The sequence below is a fragment of the Microtus ochrogaster genome, linkage group LG5 (genome assembly GCF_000317375.1).
Source record: "Microtus ochrogaster isolate Prairie Vole_2 linkage group LG5, MicOch1.0, whole genome shotgun sequence".
NCBI lineage: Eukaryota > Metazoa > Chordata > Mammalia > Rodentia > Cricetidae > Microtus > Microtus ochrogaster.
Window position 1 is genome coordinate 16,273,989 of NC_022031.1, and position 27,483 is coordinate 16,301,471.

The 27,483-nt window shown below is 40.4% G+C and overlaps 1 protein-coding gene across 1 annotated transcript in view; it reads right to left on the reverse strand.

Annotated features, from left to right (window-relative positions):
- Prex2 (phosphatidylinositol-3,4,5-trisphosphate dependent Rac exchange factor 2) overlaps positions 1 to 27,483 on the reverse strand; it is a 276,161-nt gene that overhangs the window by 201,454 nt on the left and 47,224 nt on the right. The window contains exons 2-4 of the mRNA XM_005361884.3: positions 8,857 to 8,928; positions 7,356 to 7,478; positions 5,042 to 5,146 (exon numbers count right to left, since the gene is read on the reverse strand). Of these exons, the coding sequence (XP_005361941.1) occupies positions 5,042 to 5,146; positions 7,356 to 7,478; positions 8,857 to 8,928 (300 nt within the window). The remainder of the gene's footprint in view (positions 1 to 5,041; positions 5,147 to 7,355; positions 7,479 to 8,856; positions 8,929 to 27,483) is intronic.

Sequence of the window (27,483 nt, forward strand, 5' to 3'; positions counted from 1 at the left end):
AAACAGGTGTCCTTCTATATCATGTCACAAGGACAGTGAAGAGCAGGCCTTTTGTGCTGGGTACAGAACCCAAAGTGAACCTATAACTTCGAGTTTAAGCCACATATATTCTTTTGAACATGAAGGAAAGGGCGTAAACAAGAAAGGGAGAGCGAGAACAAATAGAGAAACATACAAAGCAGATGTACTTTGTTTACAGAAGAGCATTGTTGAGAGGCTTGGAGAGAGGGCATGGTGCTTAGAGAGTTAAGAACGCTTGCTGCTCTTGCCATGGCTCAGTTGCCAATATGCAGATTGGGCAGCTCACAGTTGTTTGTAGATTGAATTCCAAGGCATGTGACTGCCTCCTCCGGCCTTCTCAGGCACCTGCATACACACTGAACACACTCAAACAAGTAGGAACATTTACAGAAACAAGAAAATAAATCATTTTTAAGTGCGTCATGTTGTGGAAAAGCAGGCACCTAGACACCGAGTTCTGGTATGGAAGTCAGACTTCAGTACCGACTGGTGACGCGACCCACTTGAGCTCATGTGAGAGTTTTGCTCTCTGTTGTGCTGGAATCCTTTAAACTGGTGATTCTCAGTCCTGTTTGCTGCTGCTACTGCTGTTGTTACATGACCATACTTAAGAAAAGACAATGTGCTGCTGTTGTTACATGACCATACTTAAGAAAAGACAATGTGCTGCTGTTGTTACATGACCATACTTAAGAAAAGACAATGTACTGCTGTTGTTACATGATCAAGAAAAGACAATGTGGCAGTCAATCTTAGAGGAAATCGGAGCAGCTCTCCACAAGGGCAAAACAGATGAGAAAATCTCCACATTAGCAATCACAGGGTGAACAGGAAGCAGCTTGGGCTTGCCATAAAACGGTGGGGAAGAGAAAACCCACTTGAGCAGACGGCCTTAGTCTTCTAAACAATACTACAATGAGAAAGACCTGTGAGAACCTTGTTTCTGCATTGTCTGCCAGAGTGGCCACCCCAGACGAGGACTTAATCCCTCAGGCAGGAAGGAGAGAACCTTCAGAAGGCTACGATGGGAGGTTAGCATAGTCGCTGACACTACTTTATAGTAATATTCTATATGGGTTTCCAGGAGGAGAAGAGCTGAAGGGAGAACATTCCAAAGGCACACCATTGGGCACAGAGTCCTTCTCTGCATGAGACAGCAGTCTCAGTCTCTGGATGGGTACCTCGTTAGAGGATGGTCGCTTCACCCAAACATCACAGAAGACAGAGCAGTCAACATTCCTTCACAGTACCTATCGTGGTTTCCCTGGGAGAAATCCTTGGTTACAATTATTAATATCTTACCATATTCCACGAATGTTTTAAAGGTTCCAGTTCCAGCATGAGTTCACAATCTCAAAAACGTAGTTACTCTTTTCTATGGTTCATGAGGAGTCCTGAAAAGGCCTAGTTTAATTTTAACATTTTTTTATCCACATGTGTGTTTGAGAGAGAGAGAACTATATGTGTGCATATGCATACATGTATGCATGCCTGTGCATTGTGGACACCTCTGTGTGAAGGTGAGCATGCACATCTGTGCAGGTACATGTGATCTGTGTGTGTGGAGGGCTAAAGGTGCTGTCGGGTATCACTGTCAATCACCCGTCCACTTTACTCAATGAGACAGGGCTCACATTTACAATTATACAATAATAATAATATCATTATTATTCCCAGGCAGCTTGCTCTGGGGAGTCCTATGTCTACCCTTTAAGGCTGGGATTACAGATGGACTCTCCCCCAGCTTTTACATGAGCCTGAGGGATCAGAAAGAACACAGGTCCTCTTACGGCAAGCACTTGTACTGTTTCTGTTTGTTTGTTTGTTTGTCAACGTGACACAAAGGAGAATCACCTGAGCCCAGGGAACCTCAATTGAGGCATTTCCCTTAAGAGATTAATCTGTGGGCACGTACTCAGAGTGTTTTCTGGATTCATGATTGATATTGGTCTGTGGGCACGTCCTCAGAGCATTTTCTGGATTCATGATTGATATGGGTATGTACAGCCAACTGTGAGCTGTGCCATAATTATAAAAATAAATAAGTCCACTGAATAACTTTCAATGACATTAAAAACTTCCTGAGATGGCAGCTCCAGCAAAGCCCCTAACTCATACCATCATCACTCCACATCTGGGAACGGTTAGATGAATCCCAAAGGGTAATTGCTAGCATCCCTCATTTTATGAATGACAGATTTATCAAGACAGATTCTGTCTGCTAGAGTATGCTGTGAGTCATCTCAACCCACATTCTTGACTCGTGGCTTTTTCAGTAGACTTCACATTAAATCACGAAACCAATAAAACTAAGTAGGATTCCAAGTGAACACTGCTAACGACAGGACACACTAAACAAAACAGCAGAGTTCTTACACTCTACCAAGGGAGTTGCAAAGAGCAAAAGTCTCGTATCAAATGGTGTTGTACAAAATGTTAACACATTCCATAAGCAAAACAGGACATTTTCACAACGTATGCCTGAGACTACAGCTATACTTGAGGTCTTCCAGCAAACTGGCCAAAAATTTAACACTGACAACCTAAAGAGATATACATGGCATAAAGAGTGTGTCATTCAAAAAAGACCTTCATAGACACCCTGAGAAAAACCCTGAATCGCCTTGCAAATCCTCTGGCCTTCAACTGTGCCCAAATTATAGTTATACTTGGGTCCACACTATTGAGAAGAGTAGCTCTGACACACTGAACACTCACAGCAGGGATCTCAAAAAGAAGGGCTTTGAAATAATGAAGGTAACCTAAGAAGAGATGTCTTCAGAGAAATGAGAGTCAGATTGAGTCTAGGTAGGTTACTAAGAACAGAACGGAGCAACAAGGAAAAAACAAACAAAAACAAAAACCCAGTAACCAATCTCAGAGAGGAAACACAGATTCCAGAGTTGCTATTAAGTCATTTAAAATGTCAAGCTATTTTTTAATTTTAAAATTATGAGATACAAAAAGAAACAGGAAAACTTGACTCAGTCATAGTCCATAAAAATTCTTTAGTGTACCCAGATATTAGATTTAGCACAGAATTCAACATAGCTATTACAAGTATACCCAAAGAACTTAAGCACTTCTTAAATAACTGAAGGACACCAAGGGCAAGCAGAGAAACAGAAAAAAACAACAGAGAAAAACAGTGAAGCCAAATCAAAGAGACACGCGATGAAAAAGAAAATACTTCACTGAGTTACAGATGAATGAATATAAGAAGAACAGAGAATAACAGATTATAGAAAAGCAAACAAATACAAGGACCCAAAAGGCAATATGGATGTAGTGGCTACAGCAATGAGAGCAGCTGAGGGCACTGGCTGCTCTTGCAGAGGATCTGGGTTTGGTCCCCCGACATCTGCATAGATACCTCATATCCATCTGTAACTCCAGTACCAGGAGATCCAGCACCCTCTTCTGCCTTTCAAAAACATTACACACACGGTGCACAAACATTTATACAGGCAAAGCACCCATACATGCAAAATAATGAAATAATTACTATTATTTTTATTTAATGTATGCATAAGGTTAATTAAATAAAAGGAAAAAATATGTAATGACTATTTTAATAATCCCTGCAAATTCACAATTTATGTTTTATTTTATTTATTTTAAGATGAAGCCATGGAGTCATACAATGTTACCTAGACTAGTCTTCAAGTCCTGGGCTCAAAAAACCCTGGCAGGAGGACACTGCAGTAGTATGTAAACAATAGCAGCAATACAAACAACAGATTCAGTCCTATTAGAAGCAATTATGTAGTCGTGGATTCCAGCTCACAATTATGAAAAGGAAAGTTGCAATCAAGAATACTCTCAATGGAACTACCCTTCAAAATCGAAGACAAAGACATCTCCCAATAAACTAGTAGGGATGACTAAGAGGAAAACTGAGGGTTATCCTTCACAGGAAAGGCTACAACAGTCAATATCAAATCAACAGAAATGAAGAAGAGCGGAGGTGGTAGACTGCAGCAAACATAAACACTGTAGAAAAGTAGGGAATACAAAACTATGAGTGGTGTAGGCTTCTTCACATAGAAGAAGGCACAGGTGGCAGGAGCTACGCAAGGGAGAAAGGCCTCAACACTTTGCACTTCCTTCCCGGAAACACTAAAGCAAAAATTTCCACTATATTATTTTGGAATAAAATCATTATTAACAGAAAATGAACATGCATAGGAAAGGAAATGTGCAGGCTACCAGAACATTTAAAAGATCGTATGTAGTCACTAAAAAATAAGAGTTAATATAGAATTTCAAACACTGATTCTTCCATAACTATAAGGAAAATAGATGTTATTTAAAAAGTACCACTTAAGATGAAAGCAATATTTTATAATGATAAATAGAAATATGAATAGAATATGAATTTATGACTTTACCTATACAAAGGACACTCTATATAGAGAGCAAATCATTGTAGCCTGAAGCAAATGGTGGGAAGGGAAATAGACTATCAAGAGACAGGAGCCTGCTCAAGTACATGGAAGTGCTCTAAAGCCAGACTTTGGGGGATGGCCTAACAACCCCTCAGACTTCATCAGACACTTGCAATGGTAGTCCATAGCTGTTAAAATATGCCTTTATGTATGTTGTCTTAAAGGAAATCAACACTGAATTGTGCTGCTCTTATGAAAACAGAGTAATGAACGTCGACAGGGGAGCAGCCGGTCTCCACACTGGCTTCCTTCCTGTGACTGCCCTATTCCAGTCCTCTGAGGAGTAACAGATCCCCGAGGAGCTGAGGGCGCAAGGCAAAGGTGAACTCTGACCTCAGTTCTTTGCTTGACTGAAGAGATCGTACAGACAATTCTCCGGCAGCCAGGAGAGGGCATTAGCACCATTTCTCACATATATGCTCATCCCAGATCCGGATGCTTACAGCATCTATGGACTATCTTCCAAGTCTGCAAGTGCTAAGACGTAGCCCAGGACAAATGTCCACACGCATTCTTACAGACAGAGCCCTCCACCAATGCCAGCATGTGATTGCAGACGAATGTGCACTTACTAAAAGAAACGTCCGGATTGTTCTTATTTTGTTCAGCTCAAGAAGCAGCTTTTGTGCCTTTTCATGGTTGCTGCAATACTCATCGTAGATACGAAACTTGTCTTTCTGTGAATTAAAGACAGCATAAATGAGAATTCCTGTACATTACTTTGAAATTTTAACCCATGTGATATGCATAAAAACTCCACAAAGGTACAGTGTCTCAGAGACATACTATATGTGTGTAATTTTTTTATTGCCCCCATTCATAAGTATAGCCTAAAAAAGAAGTTGATAAATTTGATAAATTTGCCCCAATATGAATGCAATAATATGAGTGAATCAAATGGTGGCAAAGCTCAGAGAATGAAGGGTTTTTACCTTTGTCATGAGAAACCAGACACGGCTTTTTTTAAAAATCTTACTTCTGACCTACGTCCAGTGAAATAAATGATAAATGGACATCTCTCAGTCAAAAGGAGGGACAGCATCATTCTAGACAGAGGGAAGAGGCACGTGATACCTCACTCAGGAATCATGAGAGACAGAACCCCGAAGTTTACCTTAGCCAATCATAGCAGTCACATTTAAAAGGGACATGAACAAACAAAAAAGCACACAGCAACAAGTAACTAAAATAATGGCAGACCCTGAAGGTACAACATCCCAGCAATTGCTTCATAGAGAGATGTTTAAGACAGAAAGGTCAAGACATACTATTATAGCTACTTTCAAATGGCCTTTATTCTGTGAGAAATGAACGTCTATAAAGTTCCAAAACAGGGCCATTCAGTGGAAATGGCAGGACCAGTGATGGACAGAGGTGTGACCAATCAATCAAGATCTAATAATTTGAGCTGCCGGGAAACCACACAAACAGCCTTCACGTGTTAGAGAGATTTCTTTCCAAAAATGAAGAATTTTGCTATCATGATCTCTGGGATCCCTACTATATCTATAGGACTGCTCAATTATAATTGAGCTATAATTAATAGCTATCAAAGGAGCCCAATGAAAAATGCAAATAATTTATTAACCAAGTTATCAGAACAGAATTTCAAAGACACAGACTTAGGAGCAGTAAGCATTGTTTTATGTAGCCAGCAGCACATGGGTTGAATTACAAGCCTCAAGAGATGGTAGGAGCCAGAACAAGAGTAAAGTTCAGAAATAGTTGAGAGGCATTTATGGATGACAGATTCATAATGTGTTACTAAGGAAATGGCTGTCAGGGTGCAGAGTTCCCATGAGCATCCCTGGCCTGAGATAACAGCTACTCCAGCTGGCAGGGGAGTCTGACTGTTCTGTGAAAGGAAACAGGCTTGAGGAAGCGGATATGAGCATCACAGCTCCCAGCCATAACCAAGAAATGCACAGCTTAATAATCAACCCAGTCCCCAGGAGTATCTCCCTTTGGTAAAACAATCATTAAAAAATATATATACAGATTACAAAACAAGCCTGTTCATCACATGTAGATAAAGAAACTACACGAAAAATGACTAAACAGAAAATATACACAAAGCTTCATACATACCTAGCTGTGTATGTCAGATAGTCATTGGGGGGGAGGGGGCATTTGATTCAGAGAGGCGTTCTGAAAATTAGCACCCATGGAAAGGAATCAATGACAATATTTTTTACATTTGTTCTTGTAGTAGTATGAATACCCTTTGGTTCTTAAAAACACCAAGCAGGTGGCTTCTTGCTTTGCAAATCGATTGCACAGTTCCAGGTATCCTGGACAAATACATGGAATTGACGGCAAGGCACAGGGTGGGTGTTCCAGACAACTGAGCCCCTGCACCTCGTTCTTCCCAACATCGCTCCAAACAAACTTCTGAGAGGCCACCCTGGAGGAAAACCAGTCATGGGAAGCAGTAGTCCCTTCGCCTCCAGGTTGGTAACCAGAAAGTTAACAAGGGAATGTTCTGACCAATAAAGAAAGGCCTTGCAGCACCATTATAAGAGTGAGAATTTTCTGCCCCAGAAGAAAAATGTGTTATGTTTGAGCGAAACATAAAAATCCATTCATTATGAAACGGGCTGAATATTCATTAGAATTCAAAGCTACAGAGGATGCGAAGAACTAGCTTGTCAGGAAAAAGAAAAGGCTGTTTATTCCTTGAGTGAAATGGATGATGGGGGACTCCCTCCCCTTTTCTGGCTCTGAGGGCAAGATTTCACTGGCCTTAAAAGACCCCAAACTTCTGGTGTCCGGCTTTACTTCTCACGCTGAATTTACCCATACTACTCTGCCAAGATGCAGTCCTTAAAATCAAGAGAGAAGGAGTTTGAAAATAAACAGGGGATGGAAAAAAAAATATTATCCTACAAAGTGAAGAAAGCAGGTTCCCACTTCCTGCTGGGCGTTGGGCTCAGGGTGCAAGCATTCTTCTACAACTTTCAGGAACTCCTTATGGACAGCAAGGATCTCCTCGATATTGGAGAACAGCATCTAAAAATAAATACAGAAATAAAATCTGTTACGTCCAGTTGTGAAGCAAATCTGAAAATTTCAATTAAAAAGCCCAGGAGGACCCATCACCTTGAACAGCCACTCCACATCCACGCTTCCTCCTACATAGCAAGCAAAAGCCAGTTTTATCTGGACTTCTGTTTTCCCACAGAACTCTGGGAATGGGGACACCATTCTGAAACTCAGGAAAAAGACTGAGGGACAAATCCCAGCCTGCCAGTGCCATCCTCTTCCTTGAATGCCTGTAAGTAAGTGTGGGAGATCTGCTGGCAGACTTTTGGGAAAGTCCTCGACACTAGGAAAAGTAGCCCAGAATGGACCAGCCTTCCTCCTGGCAGGTGTGTATGTGTAGAAGTCACAGCAGGGTCAATTGCAAGGTCATTGCGCTGTACCCAGACAGCGGCTTTGGGTGCTGCAGCCCTAGCTACACTTTGCCTACCCTGAAACACCTGTACAGATGTTTTCTTTCACCTGGAGTCCCTGTGAGTGATTGCTCAAGCCCACTTGAATCATAGGTTGCTTTTTCTGTGACCCAAAGCTTGTTAACTAATGCTTTCAATGATAGAAAAATCTGCAAGTTACATATATAACCCATAAGGAAACAGTCAGAGGAATATAAAAACCCTTGAATTTTTTCTTAATAAAACAGCAAGAGCATAATCAGCAACCACGACAAAAGATAAATTTTCATTTACCATTCTTTATTTCTTTTCTCAAAACTCTTTACTGTGTGTGTGTGTGTGTGTGTGTGTGTGTGTGTGTGTGTGTGTGTGTGTGTGTGTAGGGGGTGCTGGGGATGGAACCCAGATTCTTAAACACTGCAAACTCTCTAGCCACTCTCTGAGACCTAAGTTACTGGTGGTGCTTCTCAGTTAGTTCTTCTCATGTCTGCAGTGACATTGTAACCAACCCAAAACACATGCTACCACTAAGCCACATCCAGGACCTCTTCCCTACATTTTACAAGGTAAGGAAACGCTTATGGATTTACTTTTAGGTATTACATTCTTTTCTGTAGCAGTGGATGATCCAAATCTTGCTCATGAGAGATCAGAGACTGGAATTCCCACTTCCCCATATCTTGCCTTCTTGAACGACTCTGGCAAACTGTTACCTCGTCCAGCCTTCTTCTCATACACAGTGAAGGTCTAGTCTTATTTCTTAGGCTTACTTTTCATTTTTTCAAATGCTTCCATGGTCTTGGTAAGCACAAGAATTCTCTAGGACATGTAAGCTGTCCTCTTCCTTTCTCTTCCCAGGCTCTAGCTCCCTCTTTCAACGCTAGTCACTCCTAGAGGAGGTCAGAGTGGAGATGGCGAAGAACAAAAGGGCACTGAGGGATAAGTGGCCTGCTCACCTTCACCGTTTCCTCTGTCACATTCTTGTCAACCTTTGCTGCTGCACACTGGTTCATTCGGTGCAAGAAGGCCTGGGGAACACAAAAGAAGACACTATGAGAAAAGAGCTAGCCTTACAGAATGATGGATCAATTATCAGAATGAGGTAAAGTACCGCACTAAACACCAAAGCTTACCAGTGGGCATGGCAAGGCAGACCTCTAATCCTTGTACTTGGGAGGCAGATGTAGGAGGATTGCCTAAAGGTCAAGACTAGCCTGACCTCCATAAGGATTTCTAGGCCAGCCAAGGCTATGTGGTGAGACCTTATCAAAAATAAATAAGACTGAGGTTTCAGATTCTAGTAGCGGGGGTATGATAGTTTTGCCATCATATGTGAGACTCTCGTACACTGTTTCTCCTACCTGAGAATATGACTTTCAGTCCAATGGTGAGGCAGAGACAAAAATGATTAAGTTTATATGAATTGAACTCATCTGCCTGGTCCTCGGAATTCTAGGGTAAACATGTAGAATTGGGCGCTTCCTAAAGTTTAAGTGTTGTGAAGCCCAGAAAGACCAGAATATAATGTAAATATGGCATTTCAACTAAAAAGGAGAAGTGGCCTGAAATTCTACAGTGACTCTTAGTACTGTAGGATGAAGGGAGAGAGGGAGGGAGGGCGGACGGAGAGAGGGAGGAGGAGGAGGGAGGAAGGGGAGAAAAGAGACAGTTATCTCAGCACACTCAGATACAAACTAAGGGAGTGGCTCAGAGGTAAAACAATTTCCTAGCAAGCATAAGAGAGACATGGGAGTGGGGGCATATTTAGAATATTTAGACTGAAACTTCTTAATGATAATTAAACTTTCATTAAAGACTAATTACAAAATATTTGATATATAGTGGAGCCTTAACATAAAAAGGCAAGAAAGAAAGAAAGAAAGAAAGAAAGAAAGAAAGAAAGAAAGAAAGAAAGAAAGAAAGGGAACTTCCCACCTAGCAAATTTAGTTTATGTCCTCAAGACATCATCCATAAATTACCCAGTGGTCATGTAAGATCATCTCAAGGACTGTGGATATTGTTCAACAGTAGATAATATATCAGAAGTCCTAGACCAATTCCCAAGCACCACAAAGTTAGAAAAGATTGCTCTTCTGTCTGCTTTGAGGACTCTGCCACCGCCAGCTAAGGAAGGTCTGCAACTTTCCAGGGCACACAGAAGCTCAGGATAGGTGCCTCTGGCCATGATATTTAAAAAATAAAAATTACAATAAGAATCATATCTTAGACATGTTATATTTACTCATTGAAGGCATTAAGAAAAGTTGATGGTGACCAAGAGATTGCTCATAATATCCCCAAATTATCACCCTCAAGGCATTGTTGACAAGAATAGTAACTGGGACAGCAGTCGTGAAGACTGCTTACAATACATGCCACACTTGAAGTGGGCTTTCCTGCTGGGAGAATGAGTAGGTTCAACCTAATATTAATTTTCAGGTTAAGCCGACTAATTCTACCTCTCAGAATCTGTCCTAGGAATATATTCTGACAAAGAAACCCATTGGTTATAAAAGTAATAAAATTGGAAACAACCTAAAGATCCACCCATAAAGGAAGCACAAGACACATGCAATATTCATATTGCAGACTTTGATGGCAAAATCACAGTCAGATCAGACATGAATGTACAGAAAACTAGACCGATATATATGCAAAAATGTACACATATATATATAAAAGATAGATGCTCATGAAAAGCTGTCTGGTGAAAATAATTCACAAAATGGCATACTTGATACGCAAATACATATGGGCACACACATACGCATATGCACCCAAGTGTGTATATCGACATGCATGTTTTATATCTGTGAGAAAAAAATAATATTCAGAATACTCCAAAACTGCCAACAGTAGCTACTTCTACTTAGAGATCAGGAAGGAGATTTCTGGACATTAATTCCTTTTTGAATGCTTGGCTATAAGCACAGTATCACTCTTGCTTTAAAAACAAAGCCTATTTAAACAAATCAAATAAGTAAGTCCCCAGACCTTATCCACCATGAGTTTCAGCACTCTGCTTATTCCTCATTCATTGGTTCATACCTCAGATTTCCTAACTACTGAGCCAAAGCAAAATAATAACCCAGGCTCTCTTACATCTATCAAATTAAATAAAACAAATATCAACATTTTTTTGGTATAACCTTAATTTTTATTTAAAATATGATATGCTTTTTTAACTACTGTATAAAGTTATACATAGTTGGCCATGGGGAAAACTAACATTTGAATCTTGTAGTTTTAAGTACCTATTTTAATTAGTATTATTTTGCTTAATTTTTAATTTCAGATTTATTTCTCTTGAATACATTCCAAATACTTATCCCAACATGATCCACCTTTTCTATTGAGATTTATAACAACGTGAATATTTTCCCTGTCTCGTTTACATTTCACATTGACCACACAGTAAACAGGTACTGTCTCGTGCAAGCAAGTCTTAAACTTCACCTCTGCAACTGTAAACTTTTCTTCCATAAACAGAACCCAGCACGTTCTTCAACCACCACTAACTGAAATCCTGGAAGGAATAAAACTGAATCAAAATAAGAACTGGAAGGGATCATACTAACTAGCCAGTACACCACATAGTCCTCTGATGCGTGTATCTTCTTTCCTCCATGATATCATGGACCATGTGTTTGAATTGCGTAGGAAAGGAATCTGGATCTCATGGCCATGTCTGACCAAATAGTCATTCCCCACGTTCCTTGTTTTATACACAGGAAAAGCAGACTTTAGATGGCTTGCTGAGAATGTGCAATCATGAGAACGCTGGTATTAAAAAAAAAGTTAAGTCTTCTGTTTTGAAGATAAACATAAATATATGCTTTGGGAATGATTTTAAACAGGCTGTATGTACAGCTTCCTCAGGGTGGAATCACTGGGCAGTAAACCTCCCCCACAGCAAATGAGGAAGCATCAAGTCACCAAGGCATGGTAGGGAATTCACACACTATTCGATGCATTTATTCATTTGCCCAAAACCACAGTTTCACTGAAAGTAAATCCCTTTGGCCATGGCACAAATATGTTTGAAGAATAAGCCCCAGAAAACAGTTTTTAATGTCTATGGCTCACAAGCATTCTGCTGTGTTTAAGACTCTACACGTATTTAAGAGTCTACATGCAGACTGCCAACTCTTCCTGAAGTCCCGAGAAAGATGGTTGGACTAGTGTGTGCTTTGAGCAGGACTCTGGTGGCTCTGGTAAAGCAGGACCAGAGCCCACTTTCTGGTAGACATTGGTTTGTTGATCCTTTCAAAGGCTGCCAATAACAGAGTTAGAGAAACTAGCAAGTGAATGACAGCAGGAAAACAGACTTACTGCACCTTTTGGTTCAACTCGACACAGAATAATGGATGCCTGTACTTATCACCCTCACCTAGCCAATTGGAGCTTCATGTTCCCTGCCAGGGGAGGCATCCCCCATGCGAGTCACAATCTAGGTTTCATAAACTGCTCACTGTAAAAATCCAGCCAAGATAGAGGAGCCACATTTGGAGAAGGTGGGGGTTGCAGATGCTTCTCCAAGGACCTTACAGCTCACACAGGTGATGGCACATGCTCGCTTTTTCAGCATCTTCCTAATATAAAACATTTTCTGGGACACCAGTAGTGTCTATCTTCCCCCATCGTGAGTAAATGTTTCATTTCCTCTTTACATTTTTCCATGTTGTTTTCCTCTGTTTGATTATGTTTGATTAAAACTTTTGTCAAATGTCAAACGCTAACTAAAGTTTCATGACACTAAACTACAGATTTGTTACCAAGAGAAGGAAGAAAGTCTTTAGATAGAAAAGAAGGATAAACTGTGCTGCGCCACTCAAAACAAGCCGAGCCCACAACACTTCACTCTTGACATGCATTTGTATTTGAAAATTTCAAGGCTCAATTACATCTCAGTCAGCTCGTCTTTGCCATTCCTACTATTTTTATCAATTACATAGACCTACCTCTCCCGTCCCTCAAAAGTCCAACAGTTTTAGCATTTAACACTTTGGATTCTAGCCACTGTGTTAACCTGAATTTTAGAGTACTGTGTAAGTATTAAATCTTGGTACCCCATCAAATATTCTACATATAGAAATGTCTGAGAATCATGAGATTATAATAGAAATGCAGCTATAAAGAATGAGGAATTATTTACATATAAAAATGAAATGAGCAAATTTCAAGATGGTTTGTACTGTTACTGGGGGAAAATGTACTCATTCTATTATAATAGATGTAAAAAAAACCATTAACGGTAAATGTTTTCCTTCTGCCCTTTAAACTCTAAAACATTATCACATCACAAGTCTTTGGGGTATCAGTAACATTTGTTTTGTTTTCCTGAGAGCATTTTAAGGGAATGGAGAACACCCAAAAGAAAAAAGGCTTTGAGGGTGTGAGTACATGCTGTTGGGGCCATGTGGAGCTGGACACTAAGATGGAGATTCTGAACAAGGAGTTGGCATATCATTTGAGGTTCTGAAAGGAAACAATGGTTGAAGGATTCTCCTTCACTCTCAGAATCACTATGAGATCAGCACTCAGTGACACTGGCATAAAGATGTAACTTGGAAGAGGATGGAGAGAGAGACTTCCAGTCCATAAAATGAAGACGAAGAAGAAGAAGAAGAGGAAGAGGAAGAGAGAAGAAGAAGAGGAGGAGGAGGAAGAAGAAGAAGAAGAAGAAGAAGAAGAAGAAGAAGAAGAAGAAGAAGAAGAAGAAGAAGAAGAAGAAGAAATCAAAAGGCTGCCAGACAGATTCCAGACCTCTCTGACATGTAGGGAGTGGCATGAAAAAAAAACCCACAGGAGAAAAGAATTCCAATAAGTGAAGAGTAAAGCTATGGAGAACAGGGTCACAAACATGAGTGCAAGAGACAGAGAGGAGACCAACTGCTTCTGGAGCACCAAACAACCAAGCAAGACAGAGCAGGCACATTTGGTCCTGGTGAGCCTGACCAGGGGTGGGCAGAGTGGAAGGAGGGGATGGAGCCAGTAAACAGAAAAGTTCTTGAGACGTTCTGCTGAATACAGGAGACAACTTAGGAGGTAGATTAAAAAAACAACTACAGCCAATCATCCTTCAAGTTTTTTACACAGTCAGGTCACCTCATCTGAAACAATGAGAAGCAGAAATTCTTCACACAGGAATACACACACACACACACACACACATATATATAGATATATATAGTGAGATATATTGGTGAAATAACCAAACATGAAATTGATTTAACACATAACTTGCATGCAGAGCCTGAAGATTTTTTTTATGTTTTTAATAATTTTGTGCATGAAATAAGTTATGGATTTTTCACTATTGTGTCAAGTTAATGTTAGCAAACTTTTGTCTTTGCTGCATGTCCAATTTGGGACTTCCAGAAAAGGCACACTCACCTTGCAACAGGTTCTGAAACACAGTTTCTGTGAACACTTCCTGTCCTCACCAGCTTCCCTTTTCTCAACACTGATTCCTAAGCTCTCGAGCAGGTGCTCTTCCCTTTCCATATGTTTTTATAGGTTAATATCCACAGTCTAAAAGGTACTATAGCAATGGACTGGCCAGAAAAAGCCAAGCGTTTCTGTTCAGATTCAGGCGCTGTTTTTGGCAGCTGTCCAAAAACAAGGTTTCTTCATATTTATAAAGACTATGGTGAATCCCAAAGAGTCTTTCTTTTTAATGCATCTATTTAATATCTAACATATTACAAATTAAAACAGAATCAATGTAACAATTATTTATTTAATAGTCATTTATTTTAAAATTACTAATAGACCCATTCTGTATTAATTTAAATAAGACTTTTGGGGGTTTTAAAAAGATATTAGTTTTTCTCAAAATAATTTCTGTGAGAAGTATGGTTGTTGGCACTTGAGAGATGGTTCAGCAATGAGAGGATTGATGTTCAGCCCCCAGTCTGGGCAGCTCACAGATGTCTATAACTCCAGGTCCACAGCATTTGAAGCCCTCCAATGGCATCCATGAGCACCTGAATGTCTATCTGCACATAGACAACAGGCACACACAGACACAGACACTTCTAGAAATAAATACAGCCATTTGTTATGGGTACACTGGTTTAGATTTTGACTATTTTGAATGACTACCTTAATAGAAGATAGCTGGATCTTCATGTATGCTAAAATGGCTGTGATTTGTTGTTTTAGTGGAATTAAGCAAAGAAAAACAATCTAATATAAATGTATACTGAATACAGAAAGAGTGTGTTTCTTATAACTTACTCAGATAATCATGAATATTCTTCTTACATAAATTACCAAACTCAAGTTCATAGTTATATGAAGCTATAGTGAACTTTTCACTGCCACATTATAATTCATTGGTCTACCATAAAGCATTATTACATTCAAGTGTGAATGCTTAAATTTTCAGTGTTAACTTAATGATAGTTATATCTATTTCCTAAATACTGATAAAAGTCGCTACATAATGTCAAAAAAAATCATAAGTGTGACTACTAGTATCTAGGTTATCAGAAAATTCTTTAAGTCTTAGGAAGCAGTCAACCTCAGAGATGGACACACATTTCCTGGAACTCAGTGCTCACTTAGAAGAATGAATTCTATCACTGTCAACAAATACTATCAGCTGTTTTTCTTTTATTGAGCAAATGTCTGCCAAAAACACAAATACTCTAAAGACAGAAACCACAGTTTGTCCTGAAGTCACTATTTCTAGATCCCAGCAACTCCAACAATACCACAAATTCCTTTCCTAGAGACAAACACAGTATGCAGCCAAAATCCTTGCATATAGAAAAAAATTTCAATATTTTGTCAAGAATATTCTTCAGGGATTAAAGAGATGACCTAGCAGTTTCAAGCACTTCTTCTAGCAGAGGACACAGATTTAATTCCCAGCACCCACACAGTGGCTCATAATTATCTATAGTTCTAGCTCAAGGACCTCCAATGCCCTCATCTGGCCTCAATGGGCACCAGGCATATATCTAGTGCAAAGACATACATATAGGCCAAACACTCATACATATGAAATAAAATAAATATCCCTCCAAAGAAGTTTAAAGGAAAGAATATTATCCAGTGGAACTGTCATCCTCCCCTTGGCCCCTTGGAGTAAGCGGCATAAACGAGCAGACGGCTACAGTTTTGAATCAGACTAAAGCATTAATGACTTCATAGACCGCAGCTCTTGCATCATCAGTACACATGGCAGACAATACAGTAAAAACAAAGCAGATTTAGCATTACTGTGAAAAGAGTTTGAACCTCGTATATCCCCTGAAAGGTTTCCACAAAGCCCCAAATATCCACAGACCATGAGCTCTCTTCCGGCCTTGATAAATAAATCTATCAATAAAGCAAGCTGTTAAAAGCATCTGCTTCTATACTAGCAGATACTACAATAAAGAGAAGCCAATTACTTCTTAATGAGGAGGTCAGGGAGCTGGGGTTGTAACGGAGCAGCAGAAAACTTGCCTAGTATCGAACAGGCCTTGGATTTGATGCCCAACACTACTAAGGGGAAAAAAAAGAAAAATAGAAGATAACTAACACTAAGTGAAAAACTTGTTTAATAACTTTTGAAAATCATAAAATATTGAAAAAAAATCATGGGACACTTTGTGATAACCCCAAGGACTCTCCACTGAGCAATGATCAAGACTCATTACTACAAATCTATAGCACAGAATGCTATTGTTTCATTAAAGTTGACCTTTCTCTCGTTACATCCCTAGCATCCTTGTACTAAAAACTTCATTTGACTTCTTCCCTGAATGTATCTATTTTCCCTAGTCTGGCACAGACTCTACACATAAGACTCATGATGGGGTGGGATGCAATAAGCCCCTCTGCTTATAAAGCCCAAAGAAACACACACACATACACACACACACACTCTTCAATTTAACTTTACTGCCAAGTTATTGGAACACAATCAGGTAGTAGAATAAAAACAACAACAACAACAACAACAAAAAAGGGAAATGACAAACTCTAATATTGTTATAAGTATGTTACCATAATAGTACTAGTCTAGGGTTGCAGGCCCATTAGTAGGTACTGGCCTCTAATCTTGTCTCCGGAAAATTCATTCTTGTAGCTGAAAAAATGACTATTTTAAAATGTAATTCAGACTAAAATTCTCCAGCTCAAAATCTTTGAAGGGTCTGCTTCCACACAAAATACAACCCACACACCTTCTGCTACTCCACAAGACTACTCTACTGTACCTTGGAATGGAGAACCCAAGGCTAGACAGGCTAAGGATAAGACAGCAGTAGATTCAGTATCTGTAAAGGCTTGTTCCTAAATTGTCACCCTCTTCGTGAGCTCGCGTGGTGAGAGGGGCAAATAGCTTTGCTCAAACCTCTCTTGAGGAGGGCACTAAACCAATCTCTGGCAGACTTCTTATAACCTAGTTCCCTACCGCACAACCCCGCAGTGGAAGGGTGCACTAATATGTGTGTGCAGGTGTGTTCACCTATATTGTGTGCACATGGAAGCCAGAGGTTGATGCAAGTGACCTCGCTATTGGTCTCCTCCTTACATTTTGGAGATGGAATCTCTCACTGAACCTGGTGTTTATCATTTTGGCTAAACTGACTAGCTAGTCAATCCCCAGAATCTGCGTGTCTCTCTCTCCTTAGTGTTGTATTTGCAAATATGTCCTGACAAAAAGAGTGTGGTGTGTGTGTGTGTGGTATATATTTGTGTTGTATATGCACAAGACTGTGTGGGTCTACTTGTCTGTAGACATACAGAGGCCAGTGAAGGACAATTAGAAATTCTTCTCTTTTTCAGTTTCTGGCTGGCATATACTCTTGGGGTCTGCCTATCTCTGTCTGCCAATTCCGGGGTCACAAGCATGTGCAGACATGCCCCAATTTTTATATGGGTTTTGGATATTCAAACTCAGGTTCTTGTGCTTTCAGAGGAAGCATCTTATCCACTAAGCCTCTTCCCCACTCACACCCCCAGTTTTTACTCTCAATGCTAGACAGAGAACTCAGGTCTTCATGATATCCACTGAGGTTTCTCCCTAATCTATCTTTAGTTCAGTTTAGTTTTTAATTAATATGCAAAATGATAAGTTTCATTAAAACATTCCCATACATATATTTTTATACTTTCATCTTTTTATTCCCCCTCCTCCAGTATCTTCCCCCATAACAGGACTCCTGATGATCACCCTTTCCTTACTTGATACGGTCCTTCTTTGCTCATTGACACTGCTCAATCGCATCAGCCTTCCGGCTTCATTCCATCTCTGTGCAACTTACTTCCACATCAGCAAGATCCCAGAACCTCGTTCCTCTGCCTGGACTATTTTTATCTGACTGTCATTTGGCTTAAATGCCATTTCCTCAGAGCAGTGACTTAAAACCAACAGTCGGACATGCTTTCATCATGCCCTACCTATGGTGTTCACCACTTCTCAGAGCTCCACGAGTCTGTTTGCTCTCTGTAACCCACACTATGATGGGAGGTCCAAAAGATAAACATGTCCTGATTGTCTCAGTGATATTTGCCCAACATATACAGCAATGCTCAGCACTTAAAAAGTATTCAATAAGGATGGGTGTAGTGGCACTTGTCTTTAATCCCAGCATTGGGAGGCAGAGGCAGGTAGGTGGATTTCTGCAAGTCTGAGGCCAGCCTGGTCTATATGGTGAGTTCCAGAACAGCCAGAGCAATATAGTAAGACCCTATCTCAAAAAAAATAAAAAATAAAATAGTCAATAAGCTTGTGGAACAAAGCTGTGGAACACAGACTGTGACTTCTAAATTTCCTTAGTGTACTTTATCTTCCTAAACATTGAAAAGCAATATGGAGTGCAGTCTATGAATCTTCTTCTCCATCTGTGGATGGAAGGGTTTCTCAACCCCGTTGACATTTGGAGCTGAACAATTCTTTTGTTGTGGGGAGGTGTGCTGTCCACTCAAGGATGTTTAGTGGATGTTCATAATGCCCTGAATCACAACTCTGAAGTAACATTGGTTGCATGTCTTTACTCTCTGAGCTGCATCTGCCTAATGAACATCAACTGCATCTTTTGTCCTTGGAAAGAGATGATTGTTTGTCCCTCAGCTGCCATGGCAACATTCCATCCAGACAAAACTACAAAACCTTTCATTACTAAACCATCTGCTAAATATTTCAGTACTACTTAGGGCTCAATTGCAATGGTAATTATCAATCTACAGGTCATTCAAAGAGAACAGAACATATAACACCTGTATTACTCAGATAAAAGTTATCAAAACAAATTCCCCATGAAAGTCATCTATGTTTCTGCATGGTCCAGGACTAAAAGCATTGTTACATCACTGTTATTGACAGGCTTTCTACACACGCTCAACTTCCCACTACAAAATGTTGTTTACTCCCTTCTCAGAGTAACTATTAACTCCAACCTCGTGATTGTCTTTGAGGCAGAAAACCGTAGTCACACTCTTGAGATCTGAACATAATTAAGGTGCTGTAGAGATGGCTCAGCAGTTAGGAGCACTGGCTACCCTTCCAGAGGACCCAGGCTCAGTTCCCAATGCTCACACGTTGACTCACAACTAACTGTAATGCCTATCCCAGGCATCCCACACCTTCTTCTGGCCTCCAAGGACACCAGACACACGAAGTACACAGATATACATGTGGCCAAAATGTCCATGTATAGAATATAATAAAAAGGAAAAATGTTGAAAAATATAATGAGAATGATTTACTGTTTTCTACTTGACCCCCATAAATTTCAAAAAAAAAAAAACCCTATATATAAAACAGTGTTTTCTTGGAAGTCTTCATCACTTGTGAGTGGAACATTATGTAGCAGACACAGGACTTTAGAGATGCTGAGCAGCTGACTGGCAATACTGCAGGTGAACAGAAAAGGCCACTAACAAGAGTATCACCAGTGGAATTATAGTCTCACATTCAAGTATTAAAAGCAAAATGGAAATCCTTTTTTATCCTCTTTTGTCTTTCTTTAATTTTCTGTTGTTTAAGCTTTCCTTCTGAAATTCCAAATTCCTACAAATTCGTTTTACAGCTCAGTCAGAAGTTTGTTAAGAAGCCATTTAATTTCTACTGCCCTAAGGCAATAATTGTTCTAATGCGAAGGGGAAGAACACAAGCAGGGTTTGCTTTGAACACAGCAAAATACAGTTAAGACATTTACTCAGGCTGAAAGGTGGCTTGGTCAGGGAGGTTCCTGCCACACACACATGAAGACCAGAGTTCCCATGAAAAGCGGGGTTTGGTAGCATGGACCTATGATCCTCATTCTGGAAAGGTAGAGCCCAGAGGACCCCTGGAGCTCACCAACCAGCAAGTCCTGTGTATTCAGTGAGCTCCGAGTTCAAAGATACCCCTGTCTCAAAACAAAAATTCTTCAATGGTAAAAGTAATAGAGGAAGCACCCAACGTCAAACACCAAGAAATGCAGATCAGGGACTGTCTTCCTCAAGGGCAGCGCCAGCCTGGACCTGAGGGACACACATCTTCACTGCATTCTGTCACAAGTGTCACTCTTCTCTACTATGCTTTCCGCTAAAGCTGAATGTTAGTGGCGGTATAGTCAACAACGAGTTTTTTTTTTTTTTAATGAAGTCTGTTTTGCTCGGTTTTTGCAAATTGATCTCTGTAGCCATTGCAGCTTACAGCCATAAGCTTTGACCCTCACAAACATTTAGTACTGATCATTCCAGAGTTGTGAGTTTGAAAATGCCATCTGACTTCAAATCAAATACTACTTTCATGAGAAAATAAAAGAACAGGAGTAAAATTAACACTTTTTGATGTGTGGTACTTAACTCTTGGTTTCTCCAGTGTTTGATGTTGAGGCACTAACTCTTAGCTGAGAAGCTAGCAAGAGTTCCGGCACCTGTGATCGCAAATACTGAATAATGTCATTTTCTTTATTTTCAACTGGCGTTTTTAGTGAGTAATTTTATCAATAAGCTTCTTAGCATATTTATCCCAAGAATCATTTGCTTCCTGAAGATCCTGCTTCCCACACTGTTTGGAGTGGTTCTCTTTCCAGAATGGTTAACTACACAAGGCAATTCTAGGAAGAAGTCAATTAAAGAAACCCAGAAAGCACATGGTGTTGTGGAGGGTTGTTTAGAAGCCCTTCGAAATCTACTCCAACAGATCTGGAAATACCCACTCAACTCACGTACCGCCACAGGACACGAATGGAAGTGGCGTTCAGCTCTGTGACAAGCACTTATGAGAAGCTAGATCAGTTCCCTCATCTGTTACATCAAGCTAATGATAAATCACTCATCCCACGGGATGATGGAGTGGATCACATAGCTGTTACTTTGTGCATCCCACAGTGAAGGTCCAATAAATATCAGATAGTGCTTCTGTTGCGGCCACCACTGCCATCCACCACTCTGATACTAATCCCATGCCTATAACTTGAGTGTGAGATGTGCCTGAACACCTGGTCTTCAACTGGCAGTGCTGTTTTGAGATCTGGAGCCAAGCTGGCAGACAGGAGCTAGGCTAGATGGTTATTAGAGGGCCCGTCTACAGAGTGCTCAAGTCCATGGTCAGCCACCAAAACATGAGCACGCCACCTCACACTCTCACAGCCAAGGAAGTGACGGGTTCTCACCAACAGAAACACTGCAAGGCCTTGCATGCCCTGAAACTGTGCTAAAATATACCTTTCTTTCTCTCATTTGCTTTGGGCCGGTGCTTCTCCCTACAACCAGAAAAGTAACCAACATAATAACCAACAGGGAAGAGAACAGAGCTCAAGGCAAGGCTGCTGCCTTTTCCTCCCTGCACCTCTATACGGGTGATCCTGCCAACTCCTGGAGAGCTCCTTGATAGGAAAGCAAACAGTATAATTCGAACCTTTAAAGAGAAATTCTACTGTTTACAAAAGCTACATGTTGGGTGGGGTGACACACTAACAAACCTACTGTAAAATGAAAATATCATAAGCCAAAAATAGATAGAATCAACCTAAACCAAAGTGCTTAGTATGGCAGCAACACAGATTATTGTAGACTATCCGATGTTTTCTCTCGTGAGCATGTGATTGATTAAAGCATGCCTGTTTGTCGTTGCCCAGAATAAAGACATAGTACCATTTTGTACATTGCGAGCCCAAGACATGATTCAACTTCAAAATTCAAAGAATGTGACTTTGGAACCAAAATTTTGAGCCAGGCTATCAGTAAGTCAGAGTCATTGGTATTTTTAAATATTTTTGTCTCCAAGTGTTGGGTCTTTGTGTTAGAAATGCTGGTCTTCCCTGACCGGCAACCCAGACACTGTATAGGTTTGTTAATCTTTATTTCTGAACATTCTGGAAATTTGAAAACTTGTCAGAATAGAAGGTAGGATCTGGGGAGAGCAGGAAGGCAATGAAGGGCTTGCTGTGTAAACCCGAGGCCCAGGTTTGGATCCCCAGCCCCACACAGAACACCAGACACAGTGGCTCAAGTCTGCAATCCTAGCACAGGGACAGCAGAGACAGGCAGCTTCCTGGAGCTCACTGCCCACCAGCTTATTCAATCAGCAAGTACGCGGTCAGTGAGAGGGACCCTGTCTCTAAAATAAAGCACAGAGGGATGGAGGGGAACATGAACCATTTACCAGACGCATGCATGCACACAAATAGACATGCAGTCCACACACAACAACCACAATGCATGAAAAAGACTGGCGGACAGAAATAATTCATGCAGATTGAGTTACAGATCTAACAGGGTTTTCTGTCTAATTATCTCAAAGCTTACAAGACTTTTATTATACAAAGTATAATAAATGCTGTATAACCTACGTGAAGGGCCAGAGCAAACCTTGACTTCAGATCTGATCAAGATGAGACTCACACAGGCTGATGACAAAATTAAAAACCAATTCGAGACATTCTCTTCAAAGATGTCATAAGGTGAATACTTTCTTTGCTTTCATACTTTCTAATACTAGTGAATCCCCAAGTACGGATAATTTACCAGGCCAGCTTACAACATAAAATCAAAATGGACTCCCTTGGGTATGACACATCTTTCTTTCCTTTTCTTCTTTTCTTTCTTTCATTCTTTTTTCTAAGAAGCTTTTAATCTCAAAATTCATAATAGGAGAAAGGAAAAAAGAGGAAAAGATGTTTCAAGTGGCCCACCATTTTTCTGGTGATATTTTACATGAAGTGTGTTTAAGTTCCAAGGGAATATGACACTTTTCTCTGGAATCTTCAGACACTAGGCATGCATGTGATACACAGACACTCGAGGCAAAACACCCACACACACAAAACGTGTGTATGTGTCTCATCCATACACACACACAAAAAAAATGTGTGTGTGTGTTGTGTGTGTGTCTTTGTGGGGGGGCTATGTGTGCATGTATGTCTGTGTCTGTGTTATGTGTGTGTCATTTATATACAGGTGACCATAGGAGCCAAAAAGAGCATCAGATCTATTGAAGCTGTAGGTAAAGACATCTGTGAGGCACCTGGCATAAATGCTAGCGACGGACCCAGGTAATCTGCAAAATCAGCAGTCACTGTGAACTGCTGAGCCTTCTCCAGCCTCAGAAATGAACTTCTAAAAGCAGCTCACAAGCTAACACGAATGTCTTTATGAATTTTCCTTAATAAGGCATTGTCTAAATTGTTTTATTTTTAATATTATACAAATATTTACACTGAGATGTCAGAAGACTATTGTGCCTTTGATATAATACTTCATATTGTGCTGCTCAGGAATTTACATTGATAGCAGATAACTTAAATAGCACAACACAATGAAAGAAAGGGCCACGCGGGAAGCACAATATAGATAATATTTCCAAGCACAGCTTTTTCTCTGGCACAGGAAGCTGGTCATTTCCCGAATTTAAAGTGCAGAACACTATTCCTGTTCAAGTCGTTATTCAAGAATCCAGTTCCCATGAAAAGGAAATGTTAGCAGTGGGGGAAGGAAAACAACCCAAAGAAAGGAATCAGGGTCCCAAGGTGAAGCCACTCCTCCCTGCCACCCATGCCCTCTCTTTTCTCACCCTATGATCTAACTCAGTGCCGAATCTCTTGAGGGACAGGAGAAAAGTTATCTTTACAAGAGACATTTTATTCAATTAATAAACAGACCTCTTTGTTAATCTTGAGATTTATGTACCTGGCCTGCAGGCTTTATATCTGAGGAATACAGGGGCCAACTTGACCCTTTCCTTAAAGCTTACTACTGCAGCTGGCCCCCCACATCCTGGAATCCTTACAGTGCAGGTCAGAATTTACAGTTCCTTCTGACCTGCCATGTCCCCTTTCCTCTTTTCCAAAACCCAGAATCATCTTCACCCTCTTCCGTCAACAGAACAGCTGTTCCACACTTTATAACAGCATTTCCTTGCTCTGCTCATCTCTCTCCCTGGAAGCAACTGATATATCATAATCAAAATAGCTAAAATGAGGTGAGTTTCTTGACAAACACTCACAGTACAGAGATGACTAGAAAACAGCCCAGCCATTTAAGTATCTAGTATCTAAAGGAAGCATTTCTAATCAGTGAGGAAAGAATGCCAGGTGTTGGGAGGACAGGCTGCCACAGCCTGGTTTAAATCAGACTCTCCCAATCACCAGATAAGCAAATTTACCCCCTGAGGCAGAGTCCCATTATTTGTGGAATGAAACTCATTATAGTCTCTCTAACTTTGAGCTTCCTATAGGGAGACAGGGAGGTAGATAGATGGATGATAGACAGACAGACAGACAGACAGACAGACAGACAGACAGACAGACAGAGATACAGATAGAGACAGAGGGGCAGGGTCAGAGGGAGTGGAGCAGTGTAGCAGTCATATCCAAGAACACTCACAGTATATGTTTTCTGTTACTTTTGTATTTTATTTTTTATCATCAAACACACTTAACTGGTATGACTGTTATTATTTTTGTTAATAGCAGTCTCTGAAGGGGGACCTTCAAGAAGGAAAACCAACTAAGTGTGTGGAGACACAGAACAATCCCAGCACTTGAGAGAAGAAAATCAAGAATCCAAGGTCATTTTTGGCTACATATAGTGAGGTGATGGTCAGCCTGAGTTATATAAGACCGTGTCTCAAATAAACAAAACAAAAATTAATAAATGTAAAGAGGAGGAGTGGGGAGGAGAAGGAGGAGGAGAAGGGAACATCAGAATCATCAGGTCATCATGGCAACCACCTATAGTGCAAGCATTAAGAGGTAGAGGCAAAAAGATGGCAAGCTGCAGGCCAGTCTGGGCAGCTCAGTGAGGAGAGGCTGTCTACAACATCCACACTGTATGCTATGATCTGCAGCATCAATAACCAGCTATGATAAACAGTGTTGTGTGCACACATAAATATTTAAAACTTTCCCAAGATGCTCATTATCCTTCCCCATAATTTTTCTTGTAAAACCAATTGAACAATCCATAATAGAGCATTTGCTTATACGTTTTAAAAAGATGAGAAAGAGGCTAAATAAAAACTGAAAATTGGGGACAATAATTATCACCAGCAATCCTACTATTTCAAATATCAGGAAAATAAAATATGAAGTACCAGAAATACTTCTGCATACCTCATGAGTAAAACAGGAGGCAGCAAAATGTTACTAATGAGCTCATTCCCAAGGATATTGGCTTGCAGCCCTGTGGACAACTCAGTATTCATGGAGCAAGCCAGGCAGAGGTAAACAAGAAAGCTCTATTGGTGAGGAAAACAACCTGTGAAAACTCAAAAATATTTCACGTAATTTTGGTCTCTGGACTGTTTTATAAAATAGCAAACAACAAAAACCCTAATATTTGTACTTTATCCATGAATTTCATTAATAACCACGAAGGCACAACAGGCTTGCCCGGTGAGCACGAAAGGGCAAACATTTCCCAGCATACCTATTGTCTTGTCTGCTACCCAACCAGTAAGGATCTCTGACAAGCTGCTGCTTGAGAGACCTTAAGGAGCAAAGTGAATGAGACCCAGGGGGATGTAGCAAGGACCTGGGGACAGAGGCACCAGCCACTGAACTGAATGACGTGCGGGCATGTGCAGACACCAAGGAAGGGGCAGTACATATTAGACTCATACTTGCAGAGTCAGAAGACCTCAGGGTGAGCGTGATACAGAAATTAAATTATACATAGTTTCTAAAGATGATTTCAACAGTGTCAACATCCTCACCCTTACCTTAGAAAAGAACCTAGAAGGTCACTGTTTTCCAACATTATAGCAGAGAAATCCAAGCCAATATGACTAACTATACTGACTTCTCTAAATGAAAATCACGAAACTTGAATAACTTTATATTTCTGTAACAGAATATTGCTTATAGAAGAAAATCTTCCAGAAGTCTCTCCCTCTTGTCTTAATTATAGTATGTAAGTTAGAATGACCACATCGCAGAACCCAGCACCACCCAGCACCCACTTCAGCCAATGAGTTGTCATTATTACAGGGTGGACTTAATGTTTCCCTGAGCACCACATTACCACCTAGGTCCACCCAGGAAATGTGTTTCCTCCCACCTCACTCATCTTTAGCCATCTTAGAAATTTAGGCCACTAAAGGAGCCACATTGTTTTAGTCAGAAGTCCCCATACTGAGAAGCTTGTGCAGAAGAACGCTTGGGGCTTGTACAGTAAGAATGAAAGCCAACCTTCAGAGTTTTAAAAATTCTTACCAATTTGACTTGACTAAAAATGACATGAAAGCACTTTCTCACTGGTTTTAAGGCTTGCTCCAGAAGATGAATATATCATAGGCCCCAGAGAAGAAGCTACACTTATGCTGCTAAATGAACACTGGCTCTTAATAATATACTAAACCTCCTCCTAAACACTCCCATTTACAGTCAGAGATCATTTACACTCAGGCAGTAGAAGGCAAGCTCCCTCTGTAGTAGATGGTGGCCGATACAGAGACACGATTGATGACAACATGAAGAGAGTAAGGGATAAGGCTGGAGTCAGCCCTAAATGGGACATCTGTATCGCATGCCCTGCTCCCAAAGTGCAGAGATCATTTCAGAAGAAAAGGTGCAAAGACTGTAAGAACCAGAGACAGTGAGGGACCACGGTGAAACAATGTTTCCCAGACCCAACAGGACTGTGGCTCACATGAGCTCAAACGGCTTGGACAACATGCATAAGACCTGCACAAGACCAAGCCAACCCAATCTCAGCACAGACAGAAGTACCCACAAAAACCCAACACTTGCTAAGGAGCTACTGGAGCTGATGGCTGCTAGGGAAATGAGTGTCAGTCTTCTTCAGGAATGTGACCCCTGATTGACAGCCAATGCTCCAATGAAGGCCTTACACCCATGCACGTACTAGTAGACTAGGTGAACTCAGTGGATTTAAAGAAAAGATCACATGATATGGGAAAGGACTCTCGATGAGGGAGTTGTGGGAAGGGTTCGAGGGAGGCTGAGGAGTAGATTTGGTCAAAAGACATTAAATGCATACATAAAATTCTAAGGAACTTAAAATAAATAAAGTAATTAAATTTTAAAATAAAGGGTTTAGAAAATAAAATACATCCTTAAAATCTCTCTTGAAATGAACAAGTTAAGTAAAATATGAGCTAACCATAATTATCTCATAAAGCATCTGT